Genomic DNA, 22,040 nt, shown 5'->3' with positions numbered 1-22,040 from the left:
AACAGGCCTAAGCTTCTACCTCCTAGTATCTTTAAAGGGTACATTAAATTACGGTGACCACAGTGCTGATTCCAAGTAACAGAAGGATTCTGCTGGCCTTTAACATACAGGCATGGAGCCACTGCAGGATGATACAGCTTGTGTGTTCGGTTTGGGGGGTTGTGGGATTTTGGGTTTTTTTTTCCCAAGTAAATAATTGATGTCCAGTGGCTCCCCTCACTTCCATGGTCTGTTAGGGTACCTCATTCTACCGATTCTTACGTTTAAAGTGCCCTTTTTAACACTCAAGTGGCCAACCTCTGATTTAGCGACAGGGCAATGCTGCCCTCCGGCGACCGAACATTCATCCTTTGGGAAACCCTTCCTGGGAATGTCTCTTGGCGGCTCCGATGTACTTCAGGGCTAGCAAGCATTTTTTTTTTTTTTTTTTTTTTTTTTAAAGTAAATACGACAACAGCATATACATGTTTAAACTGTATAAGAGTTAAAAGCAATTTGCACTCCCAGATCTCCGAGCCTTCCTGCTGTATCAGTACATCAGTGGGATGGCCACACAGGTCTGAAGCCCATGCCCTCATCTCACACATAGAACATTGGTAAAGCTGAATTTGTTGTTGAGATGGTGGTGACTTTTCTGCCCTGGTGTGTCAGGAGGGCAACTCTGAGACCTCAGGACAGCAAAGGGTTTTTTTCTGGCACTTCATTCACTGTTCTTTTCTGTAGCCTGCTGCTTAGGCTTCCAAACGGTGGCCTAACCTATTTGAAATTAATTGAGGTATTTCAGCTAACTGCTGCACATTTTGAAATGGGCAGTAGCCCACCAGCCCACATTTAGCAGCTCCTTTCCTGACATGCTTCTGTGCTTCCTAAATGTAAGGAAAGGTGTTTTTTTTTCAATAACACAACCTTATTTATAGAGACAAAAAACATTAGAGCATTAGAGCAATGTAGATAGACCTGATATTTAATCTGGAAGTATTCATAGCATTTAAGAGATGCTAAGCCAGTTCTCTGTTGCTGCTTGTACCACTTCTGACATTCTTCTCCTCCAGGATGTTTACCTGTCCATGGCCAGATGTTCTGGACAGCAGAAAGCCACAATGGGATAAAGACTGAGGAAGAAAGGACAGGATCAGAAAACAGTGCCAGGAGAACAGACAGATAACAGGTAAGATAGCAGGCTGACTGTTTGTTATGTACCCTGATAGGAAAACTCAAAGGTGCAAACATTAAAAGCAAAGGTGCCTTCACATGATGACATTGCATAGTTAAATGCTCAGAAATCAAGGCATGTGAAAGTTGCAGCAAGGCAGAGAACTTGAACTCTGCCTCAAGCCTCAAGCTGTTTCCAGTCCACCGCACTTTACAACCTCATTTTCACTAGGCACAGGACAAGGCTCCCTGCACTGCTAGGCACAGATGATTCTGTGATAATTAGCCACCATGAACTCTGCCACAAAGCCTCTGGGCCAGGAGGGAGAACTAAAGTTGCAGCAGTACCTAGGGCAGTGAGACCTGTGTCTACAAGCGTCACTAGGAGCAGGAAGCAGAGTATCTCTGTGACAGCACAGCTATTTGCTCCTTGGTGCTAGCCTGTCAGCCCTGTGCAAGAACAAAACGGCCAGGACCCAGCTGCCAGTTGCCCAGTCAGAGCCCTTGGTGTTACGGTCTGAGCAGACTGGCTACATGTGCAGCGTGGCAGCAGTTCAGCTGCCAGCTTCTGGACAGGTACTGGCTTTGCAGAGGGGTCTCTGGTGAGTGCCTTGTTCCATTCCAACAAACCTTTCAAACTGCAGTTCCCTCTTACTACGTTACACCCATCCTGGCAATGTGGATGCAGTATGGGTGCCCAGGCAGACACAGAACAAACCCATCCAGCTGATGACAACTTCTGGGGAGGCAGCACTACGCATGCTTCTGTCACAGCCTGCAAGCATGGCTATGCAGACGTCCAGGGACGCAGCCCTGGGAGACAGGACTTGTTTACAGCATGAACACTAGACCCTGACTTTTCCTGCAGACTCCTTTGCAGAAATGGGTAGAATGAAGGGCATAGGGATTTGCTGGCTAAAGAGTGCAAAAGAAAGAGGTCAAGAACAGCCAGGGCCTTATGGAAGGGAGGAGAAATTAGTTGTTCCTGCAACTTAGCTCCAGTAAGCCAACCTTGCAGGTCTGGTCAGCTCCAAGATGCCGGATGGTCCCACGTCCCAGATTAGGTGGGGTGATTTCCACTTGGAAAATCTCTCTCAGGAATTTGTTTTTGGAGGAATGAACCACTTGCATTACATTAGCACTCAGAGTGTCCCGATTTTTCTCCAGGAAATCTATAGGATGGAAAAAAAATCAGCTTGTCATGTCTGCAGCCTGCTGGCTTTAGCACCACTCTGTCTAGCTAAAATCCAGTTCGTTTACAGTAACTTGCAGATTAGTTTAGAGTAATCCTCCTGACCTCCTGATCTGACTTCAGCTCAACACTACCTTGGAGTGTCACACATCCAGGGCAGGTCATGCCTTTCTTTTCACCCTCCGCATCCAGCAGAGATAGGCTCACCTTTTGATTCATAAAAGACAACCCCAGCAAAGTGGTTGATGCCGAACTTGGTGTCATGGACACTCTTAGGTGGGATGTAAACTTTACTTTTGCCATGGAGGGAATTGATTTTGATGAGCATGGTGGCATCTGTGCCCTAGAAACAAATACAGGCAAAAAGATCAGGTAAGCAGATTCCCCCCAGCATGGGCCTATGCTCAGCAAACAAATAGAAGTGGTGATCAGTGATAACAAAAGCTCAAATTCTGTCCATTATTTGTGTTGTCGATCTGGAGAAAGGTAGTGCCAGAAGTGTCTTCCCTTTTACACGGATCTTTCTCTCAAGCATCAGGACAGAAAACACCACCAGAGTGTAAGGCCTGGTATTTTAGGGCTGTATCCAAGCCCCCCTAACATTACTAACATCACCAGATGTGCTGAGAATTTCCCATATATTTGGACCTCACAAGCAGAGCCCTGCACCAGCCTTCCCGTGCCACCCTACCCAGTCACGCTCTAAGGGGTGCATGCTCCTTCTCCCACACTTCTTTCACTCTCCGGCTGGTGCAAGACTCAGAGATCCCTGGAACAAGGCCGGCCTGAGCAGACACCAGTCAGCTTGCTCAGATAGTGACTTCCACAGGCAAGGCACTCAGCAGAGTGCTTCTCTTCAGGGGGTGCCATCACAATCTCATCCCCCTGTGGTGCATGTGAGGCTAGTGCTGCTGGCTGGCCCATGGTAGGGGCAGTGAGTGCTGTGCTATCTGGGAAGTCATGTGCTCATGACGTGATCATAGAAAAGATGCTTTCTTGTCCTGACTGCAGGAAAACTCTCTAAGGGAAGAAAGGGGAAAGCTGTCTGCCTGTACATGATCCTCTCAAATTGTTACCTGAGAACTACAAATGAGCTGAGGCAGGGGCTTGCTTTTCTGGACAAGCCCACATTGGCACCTGGTTGCTGGACCAGCAGTCCTGCTTAGCCTTATGCTTTGGAAACTATGAAAATGCTCTGCAGGAATGTCTGAGATCACATGCTGCTTTCATCTTTGCTGTGCCCCACGGGCAGGGCCCAGAGCTGAGCCCTGCCGACCCTCACCCAGTGGCCTCAGCCCCTCGGCCCGGCCTGCCCAGCCCCCCTGCAGAGCCCCCTGCCCCCCAGCAGCTCAGCTCCCCCCAGCTGGGTGCCCCCTGCCCTGACTGAGGGGGCACTTGCTCCCCTCGCCCAGCCCGGCGGTGCAGACACGCAGCAGGACGGGCCCCGGCGCTGAGCCCTGGGGAACCCCCGTGTGCCCGGTGCCAGCAGGATGTGACTCCATTCCCCACCGCTCCCTGGCCCGGCTGCCCCCCAGCTCCTGACCCCGCGCAGAGCCCCCCCGGCCCGGCCGGGAGCAGCCGGTGGCTGCAGGAGATGCTGTGGGGACGGTGCCAAAGGCTTCGCTCCAGCCCTGGCAGCCACCACCCGCAGCCTGTCCCTCACCCGTCAGGGGGGTCACCTTGTCCCACAGGGAGATCAGGGCAGCCAGGCAGGACCTGCCTGCCAGAACCCCGCGCTGGACGGGCCTGACCCCCCGGCTGTCCTGCACGTGCTGGGTGATGGCGCTCAGCACCGTCTGCTCCGGCACCTTCCCCGGCACCCAGGGCAGGCTGGCAGGCCCGTATGGTGACATTACTCAACTAGGTCTGTCATCCAGGAGAGAAAGAGCAAGCTGCAGCCCAGACCAACAGCAGAACAATACTCAATATGTGAATTCAGGTTTCCAAAGAAGCCCTTGTAAGACGATGCAGACTCCTTCCTTCTCCGTCTGGAACAGCTGTAAGAGTTTCAACGGCAGGGTACCAGGAAGACCACATTCCAGCAGAGAGAAAGGCATTTGTATAGTGAGCTAATTCAAAAGAATCTATAAGGAGAAGACATTGCCTCTCATAATGTATCTGAAAGCCACTTTTGCACTTTTCTGTGTGTAAAGCCAAGCGTTACCTGTGAGCTGTGTGCAAAGCCAGGCATTACAAGTGAAACCAGAAATTTACCTTTGGGAACTTGCTCTCTTCATCAATGAGAGAGATGATATTCATGGGCTTGAGTGCAATCACTTCCAGAGCCTGGCGGTTATCAGTGAAGTCGATGTTATTCCAGACAATGTGCTCCGCAAGGTATTCCTCCTGCTCCAGCTTGAAGACATGGTGCACGAAGAACTGCTGAAGGTGCTCATTGGCAATGTTAATGCAGAGCTGCTCAAAGCTGGTGGGGGACAAGATGGGAACCATGGTCATCCTTGGCTAGTGCTGCACTGCTTTACGGTATTTCTTTGTTCTCTGTATTAAATACATATCTAGATAGACTCCTGCTATATTGCACAGCATTAATGATCACCACCACTGCCTGTTGCCAATCTTAGCAATATAAAAGATGCATCTTCTGCTCCAATACAGATAAGCAGAAATGAGCCAAGTGGTGATTGAGTTTTGCTGAGTAAGGAAGGAAAGATGTTGTACGCATTTCAAGAAACTGTAGAGATTAAGGGGAACATATACCTGTGAAAGTAGCTTGACTCTATGAGTGTGTGACGTGCTTTTACTTGCACTGGCACTATGACTTCTTTTGTTAGTTACTCCTTAATGTTGCACCTGACTGTCATTACCTGGTAATTGCTGTGGCACGCTGTGTGTGCCTGTAGAGAGCTCACCACAGTGAGGCCCCATATGAATTGCAGACTTAGGGAACAGCATAAAATAATAGGAGAGCACTCAAAAGATAGGAGATGGGCTAAACAGATCGTGGACTATGTTCCAAAAGTCAGTGAGGAATATTATCTTGTAGAAAGCAAGCAACATGCATCAGTTGAAACGGATTGGAAAAGACTGCAGAATATGTGCTGATGGTTTGTGGAGTACTGATGATATGGTATCATACAACTGAGAGAATTGCTGCCCCCATAGAGAAGGGTAAACAGAAATGGTGTTTTGGGACTGAAACCACCAGTAGAAGAGGCAGCAGTGAGACAACGGTATACTGACCAGGTATTTTGCCAACCTGTCCTTAAAAGCAGAGATAAGAAGTGGCTCAAAAAAGGGATGGGATAACACCGAGCAAGATGGAAGCATGAGCTGAAATGGGAAACGCAACATGGCCTCCTTTGTACTATATGCAAAATGTATCCCAAGAGACATGGTAAAAATGCCATGGAACAAGAAAGTTTGGTACAGAGACATGGGACATACTATATCTTCACGTACTGGCTGCCTGCTCATAGCAGCTTCATGGCCATCTCCTCTGAGAAAATTCCTGAAGTTTTGGAATAGACATGAGCAATGGCTGCACCAAATTGCAGGTTAGGGAATGAAGCAGAAACATGACCATGTCTGAAGAAAAATGGAATCTGTGCATGATTATTGCTGGGAAAATTCAGTGACAGAAATTTCACTGCTTTTCTGAGAATCAGAACGATAATGAAAGAATATGTGTCTGTTCGGTTTTTTATTCTTTCCCTTTACATCAGCTGCTTTTCAGATTCCCAGTGGAAATTAATCTAGAGCCTCCTACCTGTTGTTGCTGAAGTTTTCAAACCCAAAAATGTCCAACAGCCCAATGGACTGACGTCTGGTTTTAGGCTTTTGAGAAGTTGGGTTGAAAATGGCTGAATTGATTTTGTTCACTATCCACAGGAAAATCCGTCCATATATACCCTGAGAAAAAATTAAAGAGGAATTAGAGCCCATCGTTATGGTCTTTGGACATAGCTTACTGCTTGCTACAATGCTGTCAAACTATGCCTGAAAACTACAAGGGACTGGAGCTCTCTGGGTGGTTGTTTGCCCACATAAGGCTCCTTAACCAGGAAGACAGACAGCTCCAAAAGTGTCCCCAATCTTAAAGCAGAGAAAATGTAAGCACCGGTACCTTCACAAAGGCATCCCTCCCATCTGCGGCTTGAACTATGTTCAGAGGCCTGGACACGCTTTCTCCTCGGACAATGATGGAGAGGTTTGTGAGGCTGTTCTGGAGTTCACTGGAGTCCACCTGGAAGAACAGTCATGGCAACCTGGTCATTCCAGGTGGCTAAAGGAGATCCAGCAAAGTCTGTCTCAGGAAGAGGGCCGTGACAAACTGCCTGTCCAGCAGCATTCACTGGCAGCCTGCTGTCCCAGTTAAAGATCTCCCAGCTCAGAGAGACATCTGCAACAGCATCACTTGAACGTCAACAGGAAGACGAGGACGTGTCCATTGTTATAGGCACACCCACACAAAACCACTCCGCAGACACACGCTTTGTCAGTGTGGTCAGGGAACAAGACTGAGGAAAAGTACTAGTAGGAGAAGATGAGAGCCCATTACCTCGAGCAATTTGGTTGCAATTGAAAAGTGTGGTGAGTCCATCACATCAGAGCAGTCCAAGTTGTCGTACACAGCCGCTACAATGAGGAAACAGTCAATCTCAGGGTGAATCATTTCTGCTATGGCAGGGAGCTGTGCTGTTATTGCAGCCATATTTATGTAACCCTGTAGCTCTGGGAATGTGGCAAGGCAGTACTTTTTCTTTTGAGACTCCCAGGTTTGATGATTTTACTAAGGAGAGTCCTGATTTCACCTCGGAACCCTGGGCTGTATTGGGCTATCACAACTCCAGAACATCAGGCTAAAAATAGTAGTAAAGCTGACAAGGTTATTCATTTTAAAAGTAGCTATTTGGGATGTGGGGAAGTGGTATCTGACTTCAGAAAATGGGTTTCTAAATATGTTTTTTACCATTTATCTGGCTTGTGGGAAGTTTAGACACAAAGGGAAATGAAGGAAACCCCTCACTTTAGCAGCCAGCATTACTTCAAAGAATCCAGCCAGCATCACTGTACTGGGCCCTCTGTATCACCAAGTGAGGAGTCCTTCTGCAAAATGTGAGAGCTTCTGGCATCCCTCTGGTGGGCATCTCACCCTGTGTGCCCAGCCATACCAGCAGTGCACTTAACGCAGGTGAGTGTTCACCAGGCCTAGCCAGGAGGATGGCTGCTGTCATCTCCACAGCAAACATTGCTCAGCTGCTCCTGTGTCCCCTGGCTTGCGTAGCACTACAATCAGCAAATGTAACATGGCATTATATTATCTGTTGTTTCAGTTTGGGTGATAAGGGCCCATTTATTGCCATGGAAACCTGATGGCATGACAAAATAGTAATAAGATGATGTTTTCCAAAACACAAGACAGTGGTTTTCACAAATCAGAAGTTCATGGTGCTTATCTGCCTGCCCTTCCAACCCTGTTCAGCTTTTTTTACAGGGCAGAGCAGTACAACCTCATCTGTATAGGTGGAAGCAGGTGGCACCTTTAGGCCTTTACGAGTCTGAGGAAAAGCCAACACAGACAATGCTGAGTTTACCTTCAAACTCTACATTCCCTAAGTGCAGGATCGCAGCCAGCAGCTTGCTGATGTCCCAGTGCTCAGAATCTGAGAACATGAGGATCTTCATAGCTGAGCGGATGTGGGCATAATCCTTTGCATCATTCCGTCCATCGCAGGAGATGCAGTTGCCCTGCAAGACACCATACCCTCAGGTAAGGAGAACCCTTTCGGTCCCCACACGATGAAAAGACCTGCAGCTGACAAACCCTTGTGCACAATGTGGATACCTGGTGAGCCACTTGCTGTAAGATGCAAGGTAAAAGCATATTTAGACATTCTAGATGCTCTTCCCATGGCTGTTTCTTTCCCCTACTCTCAAGAAGAACCCATTAGTAGAGCACTAAATAATGTACTTCTCCAGGGCTAGACTGAGTGCTGGGAAAGCCAGAGGGAAAAGCTGAAGGGAAGGCTGCTCTGCAGCACAGAAGACAGAAAACTTTGACAAGGTTACCTATAATTACAAGGCCAGGTCTGCTGCTTTCGTTTCCTCTCTCTGCTTGTCAATGAACAATTGGACAATGACACTGGCACAGGCTGCCCAGAGCAGCCGTGGGTGCCCCATCCCTGGCAGTGCCCAAGGCCAGGCTGGATGGGGCTGGGAGCAACCTGGGCTGGTGGAAGGTGTCCCTGCCCGTGGCAGGGGGGGTGGGATTAGATGATCTTTAAGGTCCCTTCCAATCCAAACCATTCAGTGATTCTATTAATTAAGAGCCCTAATCCCAAATCAAAGCAAGTAGGATTGGATCAGTACCGGAAGGCAACTCTCAGAATAAGAATATTAGGTTCTAGTGGAAGGCAGATGGAAGCATCTGAGGCAGCATTAGAGGAACGTTCAATATAGACTGCACAGCAGGTCCTAGGATGCTTCCTGGTAGAAACTATTTTCAGCCCTAATGGAGATGGGAAAATGCCTTTTTTATTCCTGCTATTTCCAACAATACAGTGTGATGTTTACAAAAGTGAAGTATTCCTAGACATTTCCATTTACAGCATGTAAACATGCCAGCTTGTGCCAACAGCTGACCTGAACTGAACCATGGATATGTTCTCCTTTAATCTAATTCTGTCTCTGTATTATACTGCCCTACTGCTGACCCAGGGAACTTCAGACATTTTATGGAATGGCCAATGTGTGAATTTTACTCATCAATTCTTGCTGCAAGAGCACTACTATTCTGAAAACATTACATTTGAAAAAATCTCCAACATCCTTAGTATTTTTTGCTTTTGAAACTCCAGAAACAGCTTTATAGGCTTGATTTATTTTCCTCTGAAACTAGATGCTCAGCTCCCATTAACTTCAGCAGAGGCCCCATTTTTTCCACAGCTACAGAACAGCCCAAATCAAACCAGCTGAAATATTTAATATGAGATATCTCCACAGGCTAAAGAACAGGATTTTCACAAAAGTTTTAATGCCCTAAATCAACCAACTAGCTATTTTCAAAAATCTCACCTGTGAAGATCCCACTCCTGCCACTACAGCAACATAAACCCAGACATGGACATTAACATCAGCTGTTGGAGGTTAGATTGAATGCCAGCTTCCTGCATTATGTATATAAGACTTATTAGATACAAGGACTAGGATTCTTGGCACTATTTCTGCTTATTCATTTTCCCCTACAGTATACATACCTGATTAGTATTCTCCCTGGCATGAGATCCCTTGCATTCATCTGAAATATGAGTGCCTGCGAAAGTGAGGGATATTTCCCACCTGCTTTAAGATGTCCTTTACATTTCTGAAGTCTGACTTTGATAGAAAGCTTTGAACTGCCACAAGCTGCCTCCCACCGGCGGACATGGCAGTAAGTCTCTGAAACTGAAGCTCACAGCACTTTTGGTGTTACTGCTTCTGGTACTCTAAGGAAAGGACAGTTCATATTTGGGAACTACCCATCTGCAGCTCCTGTTGATTGTAATTGCTCACTGGGAGAAGCAAGTGGCAGAGGAATAATGGAGAAGAAAGCAGAGACTATTACCATAGTAAGGTAGGTGTACTCTGAAGCAGTGCCCAGATTCAGCATCTTTTTCTGCTCTGTATTCATCCCCATTAGCATGCAGTAGAAGATGTGATAGTTCCTCTCCTCTGGAGCCTAGAAGAAAGAAATAGGCCAATGGACAGCCTTGTCAGCATAAGCTCGTAACACAGGAGCAGGCAGAACGTGCATCTGCCAGTGCCCTCACCTGCCGGCAAACCCGGGACTTCTCCAGAAGAAACTGTTCTATCCGGGCTCCTTCTATCACGCCGTTCTGGTTGAAGTGAATATCAATGTATTTCCCAAAGCGGCTTGAATTGTCATTTCGAATTGTCTTGGCATTTCCAAAAGCTGATGAGCAAGGGACAGAGATAATATCTAGATTATTGCAGTTAATGAACATCAAGTCTATCTTTATGCCCTTCTTTTTTGCTGCCAGTATTTTATGTGTGCCAAATTACATTGCTGACAAGCACTGAAGAGTATCTGCTCTCAGGCTGCCTCCTGAAGAGAGAGGCAGGCACACTGTGCATCCACATAACTGGGTCCTAAAAGATACATTCAAATGATCCAAAAGTGGCCTATATCTGGCCAGCTAAGAGAGCTGGGCAAGTCTGAAAACCTCCAGAAGGATTTACTGGGAACACATTTGATCCCTCTACAAAGACAGATGGGTGTCTCAGGGAGCTCCCCTATAGATACATCCATGCTTGGCCAGTCACTTTGTCACTATCTATTGCAAATGCAAAACCAGGGGTGTTTACTTTGGGTTCTGCATTCCCAAGGACTCCTGTGCTCCCAGAAGTTCCAGGTCACATACTATGATGGCAGGCCCTCCTACAGCATGGGAGCTGCTGTGGACTTCATGGCAGAGAACTTCTACCCTGCATCACCAGTGTTTCAGGGGTTTTAGCAGTTATGCAGATACAATGGTTCAAAGATGTTTCTGAATTTTTTATCCTGATACAAAAATCTTGAGATAAGGGTGGTAAATCAAGCCTGTTGGTTAAGTAACACACCTTCCAGAATGGGGTTGGCCTCTAGGATTTGCTGCTCTATCCAGGAATGCTGGCCACTGACAGCTGCCAAGAATTGTAGTATTAGCTTTGTGCTTTCAGTCTTCCCAGCTCCAGATTCTCCACTGCAGTAAGAAACAAGATCATTACAGGTTTCCTTTCTTCTTTTTTTGGCTAGGGTGGCAAAATGGCAGACCAAGTTAAAAAAAAAATAAATCCCACTTATATTTACCCTGTGAATGGCAGATCAGACTGTTTTTCATGCACGGCTGGAGAATTTTAGTCTTTCATCATCTTATCTAATAAAATTTAAGCTCTTTTTTAGACTTAAATTGAGGACTAAATTCTCCCACTGATTAAAAACAAGCCAATCCATGGAAGACATTCTGTACCAGTGCAAATTAAATGACCACTTGCTTTTCTTCTTTAATGCATTACCCATTTTCAGTGCTAGTCTTAGCACATCACCTGAGTTGCCTCAACTATAATCAGATGTTATTGCAGTGAGACTATCTGGTTCTTCACAGTGATGATTAACAGAGAATGGATACATATTTTGTGTTTCTAGGATGAAGAAAGCTTGCCTCCAGCTTTAGCAGAGGTTGTTTCTCTCCAGGAAATCTCTATTCTCAGAAAATATATGTAATATAAGTATCATGTCCCCAAGATAAAAGATAGCCTTACATCACACAGGCTCATATTTTGTGTTTCTGTATGTAGTGACCATGTGCAGAATATATCATAACATTCAAAGATTCTGGGGGAGAACATTTGCCTTCAGAAAACCCTTGTTCATGTTCTGCCTTTTGCAGACATAACTGAAAAAGAAGTAGCAGGGGAGAAAATACTTCCCTCCTGTTGACTCTCGTCTTATCTGTGCCCTTCCATCTGGAAGGTCTCCTGTGTCCACAAAGGTGCCTCAAATACATGCAGACTTGGTTTCTGCTACTGGTCCTCTCTAAGTCCAGTCACCTGATCACACAGCACTGGTCTCTCTTATTCCTCTTCATATTGAAATAACAGTTGTCTGCAATGGCGAAGACATGAGGTGGTAGCTCTCCAATCCTCCTGTTACAGTACAGTCTGATCTGATCGACTGTGTAGAGGGGAAGCAGCTGGTATGGATTCACTGCTACCAAGATTGATCCTGTGTAAGTCTGAAAAACAATTACGAGTGTTACCTCTAGCAGCAAACCTGCAAACAAGAATACAACCAAAGCCACTTGCAGTATAAATCTAAGAAGAGGCAGGAAGGAAGCCTGGGAGATCCATAGCAGCACTTAGGTGAGACTGACAGCATGGTTACACGCTATAAGCTGCTATTAAATATCCCAGGATATGGAGGTTTTTGCAAAAGGAAGAATGCTAGCTGTAATCTCCTTGCCAAATCACAGCTCAGTTCACTGGCTTAAGCCGCAACACCAAAAAGTCCAATTTTACCTGGCATTTTTTTGTGTTATCATAAGCTGTTTTGTAGTGTTTTGTTAAGCTGCTTTCGTGTTCTAGTGCAGATGTAGCAGAACTTTGCTAACGGGCAAAGTTATGGTTGTGTTATTCATGCAGTCATTTAGTAACATTTGTAAACAACGGCACCATTGAAATGGCAGAGGCTGTTGAAGGCTGTGGAAATGCAATAATATTGTTCAAGAACTTCTACATAAGACAACTGCTAGAGTCTAGTATAGCAGGTCTATACACACATCTTGGTAGTTATAACTATAAAACTAGTCCTTGTTTACACTAAACATCAGCACATCTGTGATGTAAGAGGATCTCCTCTCCTACAGTGAGAGGCATAGGAGGCAAAGCATGGAAAAAACAATATTATTATCATATTACAAACTGGGAAGTAAGGAATTGCTCAGTCACAGATAAAACCTGTAACAGACAAGAAATGAAACCAGGTATCCTAAATATCCATATTTTACAAAATGAAGTAAACATTGACTTGAACTGGATCTAAATCATGTCACTGTGTGCTAGACTGATCCTGTGTCGCAGCTGCAGGTAATAGCAGCACTAAGCTGTAACATGGGCTGGATTTAGCTGTCGGTGGCTGGTGGAAATGGTCCCTCTAGGAGTAAGTAAGCAAGGTCACTACCTATGCACAGCTCTGTGGTTTTAGTGACTATTAGCTGTCTTCTTCACAGCCAAAGTACTCAAATGAAAAAGAGAAAACCACTATGTTGTGTCTCCTTGGCAGCCTCACTCAGTAAGGGAAGCAGAGGGGCCCCCATGTATGAAAGGTTTGCAGGCTGCTCAGGTCATTGTGAAATGTGTAGCAGAGGTCGTTCCCGAAATTGCTATGCGTGCTGCCCTTGGCACTCACATAGATTTTGTGCTCCTGGTGGCGGATGAGGAGGTTGTGCACCATGCCTGCTTCATGGAGATCGCCAAGGCGGATCATGTCTTCCACCCCCTGGACAGAGGAGGGGTGCATCAGGCGCACCAAGTGCATGTTCCGAGCTGTGATCCAATGTTCCTGAAAAAGACAAGGCATCAGCTTTAACGTGTTGTGCTGTTGCTCAGAGGCAAACAAAGGAGAACCATGTTAGACCACAGTGAGTTTCAGTATAATCCATGCTCAAAAAAGCATATTCTAACAAACAGTTGACTGAACTACAGAAATTACTGGATTGCTGCTCCCCAGGACCAGTTGATTTAAAACACTGGATGAAGCGGTTCAGGTGGCTTCTGGACATCACCAAATTTAGCGCTGTTCAGAGCGCAGCTCTATCGGGTCACCACAGCCACTACATTGTATGAGGTAGGGATGAAACCCCATTGACTTTAGTGGGATCTTGATTTCACCTAAAGCTCCATCAGATTTAGAGATTGGAGCCTGTCTTTTTCTTTTTCTTAACTACATAGATATAACCTCTAGCTCAGGAAGCTCTAAGTCTTCATAGTGCTGGGACCTGGAAATATTAGGGTATCACCCTATACTAGCCTTACTTTTATATTCTTTCTTTCAGTATATCTTACCAGACGAAGTCAGACCATTTGCTTAGATGGTCTGGCCCAATAAGGCCATTCTTATGTAATTTGTACTTTTAAATTTTATGTTCATCTTTTATAGAAAGTTATAGCATAGCCCACCTTGCCTTCGTCATCCTCCAGCAAGATCCGTCCTGAGTCAGAGTCCTTCACAACTGCCCCGATAGGGACATTAAATTCACTGTTTGGTTGAGTGTCCAGCCACACATGATCACCCTGAGGAGAAGAAAAGCTGTTGTCAAGTACAGTGATATACTTGACATCATGTAGCTTACAGGCATACATTTCTTGGTCTTAATTTTTTAGTGATTTGATCTCTTTAGCAGCGTTTAGTTGGCGAAGTTCTTACTGCTCGCAGGCAGTACAGTCCAATGGTTATAGTATTAGTATATATTAGTATATAGCTCTAAGTTCTACTCCCAGCTCCACAGTTGTCTTGGAACATGACTTTGGACAAGCCATCAAACCCAGTTGTCTCACAGGAGGAAATGAGGCAACACCTTTTACAAGGACAGCAAATACTCAGCTCCACTACCTCCTCGAGACTGGCAAGGGGTACAGTGAATGCTGGTAAAGTGCCTTGGCAGCCTCACGCTAGCTACAGTATTCTCTCAGAAGAGATGCTTGGAAACATAGACACTACCAGGAAAAAGAAAAAGAAACAAACAGATATACAGACTAGATGCCTGGAAATGTAGAGGGTTCTGTTGCAAGCGTTCATTGATATCTATTCTTTCTGCTATAGCTGAAATAACTTAGAAATGTAAGTGCGTCCACGATCTTTTTTGGAAAAAAAAAAAAAAAAGCACTCTTTATTCATCTCTTCACATTTGTAGAGGCATGACAACATCCTGCCTCTCAGCAGGGCAAGCAACCAAGAGCTGCTCTGCTGTCATCAGAGGAAGGTGCAAGCTACAGCTGCCCTTTCCTAGAAATAAGCAGCATCTTGGTGTCGCCTGCACTACTGTCCTGGTTATAGTTCCCTGCTCCAAGCCCCCGGGAATACCTTCTCTTGGTCCAGACACGAATATGGATTCAAACAGAAAGCTTTGCTGTATCAGCTGGAAGGAAAACTGAACAAATCTGTAGGTCAGATCTTCAGTGGGTACAAACTGGTTTATAGCTGAGGGGTTTGCATACAACTTCTGTTACAGACTGTAGCATTTGCTGTCAAAGTTTCAAGATTTTTCCTTGAAGATTATGTCTTTTTCCTCTCAAAATACTTCACAGGTTTACATTTTAGCATACATAAAAGCAAAGAACTGTAGTGTAAAGCATCTATAAACACTGCACAAGTTATGGATGATGTTACAGACTAACTTGTGTTGACTAACACTCCAGAGGTAGCCTGTGCAGTTTCAGTGCCACACCTTGTGACAGAGTTCACAGCTCAGCATGAGCACAGCCAGGCTGGGCCCAGCACCTCTGCACCACTAGTCTAGGACGGCATTATTTCATACCTGGTTGATATTGGGTTATTGCTACTTTCTCTTTTGAGTTGAACCATGATGTTAAGGTAATTTTCTCCTCTTTGGGCCTTGGGCTAATCAGTAAATCATAGCAAAGAATAGGACTTACCTTTCTGAAAACCACCATTATGCTTCAGATCATGGTATGCAACCTGCAGTGCCAAGAAGAACATAAGGTTAGGCCAGTAAAGGGCTCCAGCTTTGATCAGAACAAAAAATGGGGTTTCTTTGAGATGTTTCCTTGTAAAAAATAACAGCAAAATGCCTTAAAATAATATGGGTTTTGTTAAAGCAGAGGAGATGATAATACGCTACACCCAATGCAGAAACAATGGAACCATCTACCCAAAGCAAAGAACCTGCAGCACTGTGGTGGTGGGTCTGCTGTGAGTTCTACCATGTAAGCCTGGAGATGCTCTCAACCCTGAAGAGGTCACTGTGCACATTTTCATACCAAATTGTTCCCTCAGTAAAATGCTAGGCACATTTATTGGCTGAACTTCAAGTTTGGCTCACAAATAAAAAGACTTCACAATGCAATGTTATTCGATGCACAATAGAGTTACCTTCGGCTGGTCCATTGACCGAGCAGTTCAGTTCCTAGGAGCAGCCAGCCCAGTGGCACAGATTTAATTCATACTTTCCTGAGCTGCTCAGTTCCCTCAGACCCTCACAGCTCAAACCTACCGCTATATAGAAATGGAGGTTTAGATTTCATCTTCCTTGGCTGGAATGGGAAGGGTTGCCATGAAGACATGAGCAGCAAAATAAGGAACTGGAGAGAAGCACAATAATTTTGGGAGCTCACTATCAAAAGCGTAACAGTGAAAAGATGGTGGCCAGGAATCTATACTAGTGTGTTGGTTAAGGGATGATGCTGTTTAGGCTGTGATCCTTGGAATAACCATGGAACCAAAGTCTTCAGAAGCTGCTTCCTGTCCCATAGGCTACTGCAGCTGCATTTTGGAGTGACTCCAGGACCACGTATGATTTGCTGGCTCTGACTCTTGCTACAGCGGGAAGGCTGCTGATGTCTTACTGTGTGTAGGAAATCACAGGCAGACTCTTTGCTAAGTTCCCTTTAAATGTTTCCAGAGTTCCAGACAGGTGTTTTTTCCCTGTTATCTCTTCCTACTAGCAAGAGTGATCCCTGCACACTAAGGCTGTTGAGTAACCTGTGATTCTAGTAGTTGCTGTGTGCAGCAGATGCCAGTTATTAGCCCAGGTCTCCACAGGCTCATGTTCACAAACTTCTCACAGCTGTGTGACCCATTCTGCTCCCTCCATGTCTCTAAAGGATCTCTCCCTCTATCCATTGTTCCAGCACACCCAGAGAAAAGGCTCAGCTCAGAGCTGATAAGAAGAATGAAATGCTTGCAATAACCAAAATGCTCCAAAAAATGCTAGCCTTGGACCAAAAAGTAATTCTATTTTTACCCTTTTATAACCTATTATCAATGATGTTTTCTTAGCATTTTATCTCAAACACATTTTACAAGTCATGCTCAATGAAGACGTATTTAACCATCTGCATCCCTTCTGCACACTCCTGTTTGATGGCAAGCTGCTTGGAAGCTACTTTACAAGACGAGTGGACGCTACAGGACCAGAAAATGATCTTTATCACTTATTCCAGGCAAGTCCATGATCTCTCAGAACATTCCCTATGAAAAAGAGAGACACCTGTTCTGGTTTTATCTTGACACATGAATCTAAATTTCTCATTTCATAGCCTTTTGAGAAGTTGTTTTATTCTGGCCCTAAATTGTGCTTGCCTAGGTTTTGGACAGTTCTCTGGTAAGTTTGAGCAAAACAAGGAAGTTCCATTTTCTACCTGTGCTGTACAGATTATCATCAAAATCCCAGTTTGCAGTACCATTAATATTAGCGATTAATGGGATACTTCATCGATAATTTCACTGAAATCCTTGAGATGTCTTCTATTGTGTAATGGCTTTAAAATCATATGTTTAAAATTTTGGATAACTATTTACAATTCCGTGTAACATGAATTGTATTTATTTTTGAAAGGCACTCAGATTTCATCACTTTTCTGATTGAATCATGTAAATAATTTTATTGTTTGTCTTCATTTTATGGTGGAGCTATACAAGTTTCTGAGGTTTAGAACTTTGCAACTAAATTATCAGAAAAGTGTTTCAAGTCATTAATTTATTTGTGGATGTTCATGCTCTTGAAAAATGAAGATTTCCATTAAAAAAACACTCTCAAAGTGAAGTTCAGGGTTTCCGTTGTTTTCTCCCTCTTGTTTTAAGAAACTTCAATGTTAAAAGAAAACATTGCAGGGAGAGAGTTAGGGCTCATTTTATCACTTGCTTTCCTATAGCAGGAAATTTTTACCTATGTTATTTGGGAAGGTATAGATAGGTTTCATAAATCATGGTCTTATTTAAAATTGATGAGTGCATAAACAGCCTTTTCTTCAGACTAAACAGAAGGAGCAATTGTACTCCTGTATGCAAGATAATGCCACTGTTGTGGGTTACACCAATGTCTTAACCATAAAGAGGGCTGTTAGGATAGCAAAATGGAAACTAGGAAGTGCTTGACAAGCTCCATGATCTTTATGCCCTCTTTGTGACTGTAAAGGGCTATACAGTAGCCCCAACTGAACAGGGTTTCTAGGCAAGCCCAGAACATTTTACCACTTGAAAGTTATCATAAGATATGCTGAAAATAACTAATTTCCAAAGTTACAAAATGTATTGCGATTCCCAAAGTGAAAAAACCCCAACCCAGAAACGTCAAGAGATGACAGACTGCCGATGTGGAAGTCCAATGCTAACACACATTTTAAAGCAGGAATTTTAAACATAATTTTCACATAGGTGATCCAATAACAAGATGAGAAGTAGAATGTCACACTTAATAACAAAAGCTGGCATATGGAGAAACTGCAAGGGCTGTGTCCCTAACACAACTGCTGACTATATTAAGAATTGATTTTTCTTCAGAGCTCATCTGTAACTAAGACAATTCTCAATTTTGTAGCACAACATCTACAAAAATGTAGCAATGCAACATTAATGCATTCGTTCTGGCAGCTTGTTTTTATTCTGTTGTTTTTTTACATTCTCTCAGGAAAGAACTTCTGTCTTTCATAATCAGTTACTCTTATGATGAAGTTCTCATGTTCTTATTCAGGGCTCGGGAACAGGATCTGCGTATTAACTTCAACAATGTGATGACCTGTTACTACGAGCGATGCAAGGTGGTACAGAAGCCTAACACTCAGGAAACACAGGCCAAAGATGGGCCATGGTCAGCTGCAGTGACTCACAACTGGCAGATACTTCTTCACCTGTGCCGGAAACCCGAATACTGCAACAGAGCAGAAATGTCTACCCAGAACAAAGAGGGAGTGGTAGTGCAAACACAAAGCAGAGCCATACTGCATCACAGCAAAGATACAGGCAGGTCCAGATCCAGCCTATGATGGCAGCCAAGAATGGACATGTAGGGAGGAGATCCCATATAATCCTGGGATAAAGAGTTGCAACATTTAAAATGCTTATCCCCAGTTAAGTCGTAAGTGGCCACCCCCCCACCTGCTTGAATGGCAGCATTCTGACAACGCCTGGCGCTCTCTGTTGCTTCTCTTTACAAAGTAACGTGGCACCGTAAAGCAAATTGCACCCCACAGGATGTTACCTCTCCAGAAGAAATCTTCACTGTCTGGTTTCTGCAGCTTAGTTCCCTCTTTTTCATAAGCATTGGAGAAAGAAAGAAAAGGAAGGTGAAACTGGCACTGGTGCCATTAAGGGATCCCTCACCAAGTGCCAGTTCCCTGCTGCACAAAGGAGGAAATGACTGAAGCATGGTTATTTATTACAGGACTTTGCTCCCAGTTCAGCATATATGTAATCTCCAAGTCAGGCACATCCAGTAAGCAGGAAGGGTAATTCTTGCCTGGGTGAACCTTAAACTTCAGTCCCTGTATGCCCTTTATTAATCATGCAAGTGAAAACGTGCAATAATTGTAAACGTGAGCTAGTATAGCTAATACCTTAATTCTTGTTTTCTTGTTTCCTAGGTTCAATGTAGCTGCACTGTACGATGAGAAAGACAACAAAAAGCCTCCATGTCGACGACAGATTCCTGGGGCTCCTGCTGTAGTTCCATATCCAAATCGGAGGTAAGCATTCAAGCACGGCAATAAATAGTTGGGAGTAATGTGTGTTTATCCTCGTTACACATTTGTGTTTTAGTATTAGCCTCCTTACCTGAGGCTTCTGTTTAAGTTTTACAGCAGTAATGAAGACATGTGCAGAAACAGAGCACAGGCCCTTCAGGGCTTGGAGACTTAGAGAGAGGCAGGAAACCACAAGAAAGAGATGAGAGCTTTCTGAAAGTTTCTAACTGGGCCAATCATTCTCACTCAAGGATTTTGCCTCAAAATTCTTTAGCAGACTTACTTCTGATACAACAGTTTTTAGAAGAAGTCTATGTGCTATATGTGGTTAACAAAATTTCAAGTACTGATTTTATTAGATGAAGGTCAAATATTGACAAATAAATTGAAGTACTGAAGCTTTTTGTGTAATTAGACTGTAGGGGAAAAAATGCCATGCATATTTCTTCAGCAAATGAAACATACCTGCTTAAATTCCAAACTGATCATGTTTTGGGGCAGAGAATCTCATCCTAAAAATATATAAATTTTTAATGCTTGTGATCAAGATGCAGTGGGGGTGCTATTTCAGACAGAAGTACAGTATTTCTGTCCTAGTACATTATATTAACTGCATGAGACAGAAACATAGGGAACTCAAGACAGTCTGAAAGAAAAGCACAACTCATTGTGTGGCTGAAATGTGTTGGAAGGGAGATGGATTTCCGCAGTTAAGTGTAAACATACTCAAAGAGCCAGAAAACATAAGCTGAAAGAGCAGAGACTTGACATACCAAGCAGAAGCAGCCTAGATGCTTTGTAAAGCACATGTACCTAATGAGAGATGAGCAGGCGGCTTGCTAAAGGCTTCTTCAGAGAAGTGCCTGAGTGAGCAGGGGTAGCTCCAGTTTGGGAATTCACTGAGCTGTGCGAACGGGGAAAGGCAGGAGCTCGCCAGGAGTGAGCAACTCTTGTTTACTGCTGAAGACAGAGGTTGGTGAGGGACTGTGCTAGGCACAGACACATTTGTAATTGTAATTAGGGGTAATTTGTAGTAAGGTCTACGCTGACGAATAATGCATTGAGAAATGCAATAAATTAAAATTGGATAATCACTGGTGAATTTAATCCTGCTGTTGTTCAGAGCAATAGGTCTGTCTGGATAGACGTGTTAACAAAATTGCCTCTTCCTGACAGCTTCCTAATTAAGAGATTGATGTCAGGATCAAAGGGTTTAATTTGCACATGGCCACTACCTCTCACATTTTCTCTCCAGCTAAATCAAAGTGGCCTCATCATTTCTGCATTACCAAGTCCTAGATGCCAAGCATCATTTTATGTTAAACTATTTTTTTTCCTGAGGTTTCTGAAGGGAGGCAGACTGGATATAACAATTTGCAATCTAAACTCTTAATTCAGAAACCCTTCTGTCTACACTAACCTCCTTCCCTTCCTCTAAGCAGATTTGTAGCTTTAAGTCACTGATGTCTGTTAACTCTGAAAGGATCACTGCAGGAACAAAGCAAACTAAATAAGAAATACATACCAGTAAAGGATTTCCAAGTGCATCCCTTGGTTGTCTTGAGCATTCTATCCCTCAGGGAAAGGCTTATTTCATTCCAGCCAGTTCATGATGTACAGAGGTGCAGTGGTGGGGCTCTGGGATCTGTGTCATTACACACCTTCACACACGCCAAGTGGGTGCTGCTTACTCTGCTTGCTAGAAGGCAGGTCATGCTCCCCTACCGTGCAATCCCATTATGGTCTGTGTCACTCCATCCTTCCTTTTGGGATGCAGCCAAGATGGTATTACGGGAGTATGTTACAGGCCGCTAAGTGCCAAGTTCTCGCGTATGAGGGACAAAGACGTGTGCATGCAAGTGTGCATGCAAGTGCGCACACACACCTTACCTGCAGAACAGTTGTCAGAATTGGTGCCCAGTTATTCAGCACTGCTGAGGTGAGGTTAAGACACAGGCATACCCTCTGCTGTGTGGTGCACGTGGCGTGTCACAGCGCTAGGCTCAGGGTTAGGAGGTTTTGTTTCAGAAAGATAGGAGTTCATAACTGCTAGGAAGGAACCTCTGTGACTCCTTCCACTTTCAGTAAATGCAGAATTACCTATTCTCTCATCAATGCAGCTTCAGCACAGCTGGAATTTGGGACAGTGGCTTGTTATCACTGCAGAACATGACACATATTTAGAAATTATGGATTTCCAAGGAAGACTACCATTGTACTCTGATTCTGCTTGGAACTTTAATATGTGATAGACTTTTGTGTTTTCTAGGCACGTTGGTACAATTTCCAGGTACCTCGGTACACATTCTGCAATCTTATTTTTTGTTAGTTTCTATTTATGTTTCCCCTTGTCCGTTATTTTCTGTTACATTACTCCCAACTTGTTACTTCCTACCTTAGTGCTTTGGCCTCAGAGAACTTAATTTACTGTGTTGTAATGAGTCACATTAAATTTTTCATGCTGCCTTCTGTTTAGTCAGCTGTAGAAAGCCATTACATT

General features: G+C 44.3%; 1 protein-coding gene across 3 annotated transcripts in view; it reads right to left on the bottom strand.

The window, feature by feature from the left end:
* MYO7B (myosin VIIB) overlaps positions 1–21,765 on the bottom strand; it is a 55,860-nt gene extending 34,095 nt beyond the window's left edge. For 2 of the 3 annotated variants that reach the window (XM_040613061.1, XM_040613064.1), the window contains exons 1-16: positions 21,066–21,765; positions 15,497–15,539; positions 14,021–14,134; positions 13,251–13,403; positions 11,894–12,078; positions 10,925–11,046; positions 10,114–10,256; positions 9,909–10,022; positions 7,900–8,053; positions 6,864–6,940; positions 6,429–6,548; positions 6,072–6,214; positions 4,559–4,769; positions 2,552–2,687; positions 2,164–2,324; positions 1,062–1,112 (exon numbers count right to left, since the gene is read on the bottom strand). In XM_040613061.1, coding sequence (XP_040468995.1) covers positions 1,062–1,112; positions 2,164–2,324; positions 2,552–2,687; positions 4,559–4,769; positions 6,072–6,214; positions 6,429–6,548; positions 6,864–6,940; positions 7,900–8,053; positions 9,909–10,022; positions 10,114–10,256; positions 10,925–11,046; positions 11,894–12,078; positions 13,251–13,403; positions 14,021–14,134; positions 15,497–15,514 — 1,902 coding nt within the window. In that variant the 5' untranslated portion in view covers positions 15,515–15,539; positions 21,066–21,765. Of the gene's footprint in view, positions 1–1,061; positions 1,113–2,163; positions 2,325–2,551; positions 2,688–4,558; positions 4,770–6,071; positions 6,215–6,428; positions 6,549–6,863; positions 6,941–7,899; positions 8,054–9,908; positions 10,023–10,113; positions 10,257–10,924; positions 11,047–11,893; positions 12,079–13,250; positions 13,404–14,020; positions 14,135–15,496; positions 15,540–19,059; positions 19,281–21,065 lie in introns of those variants that run through there. The other variant, XM_040613062.1, reaches the window with a different exon arrangement.
* Between the last annotated feature and the right edge of the window lie 275 nt (positions 21,766–22,040).

Source organism: Falco naumanni, chromosome 13, assembly GCF_017639655.2.
Source record: "Falco naumanni isolate bFalNau1 chromosome 13, bFalNau1.pat, whole genome shotgun sequence".
Lineage (NCBI taxonomy): Eukaryota > Metazoa > Chordata > Aves > Falconiformes > Falconidae > Falco > Falco naumanni.
This window is presented reverse-complemented; position numbering and strand designations above follow the sequence as displayed.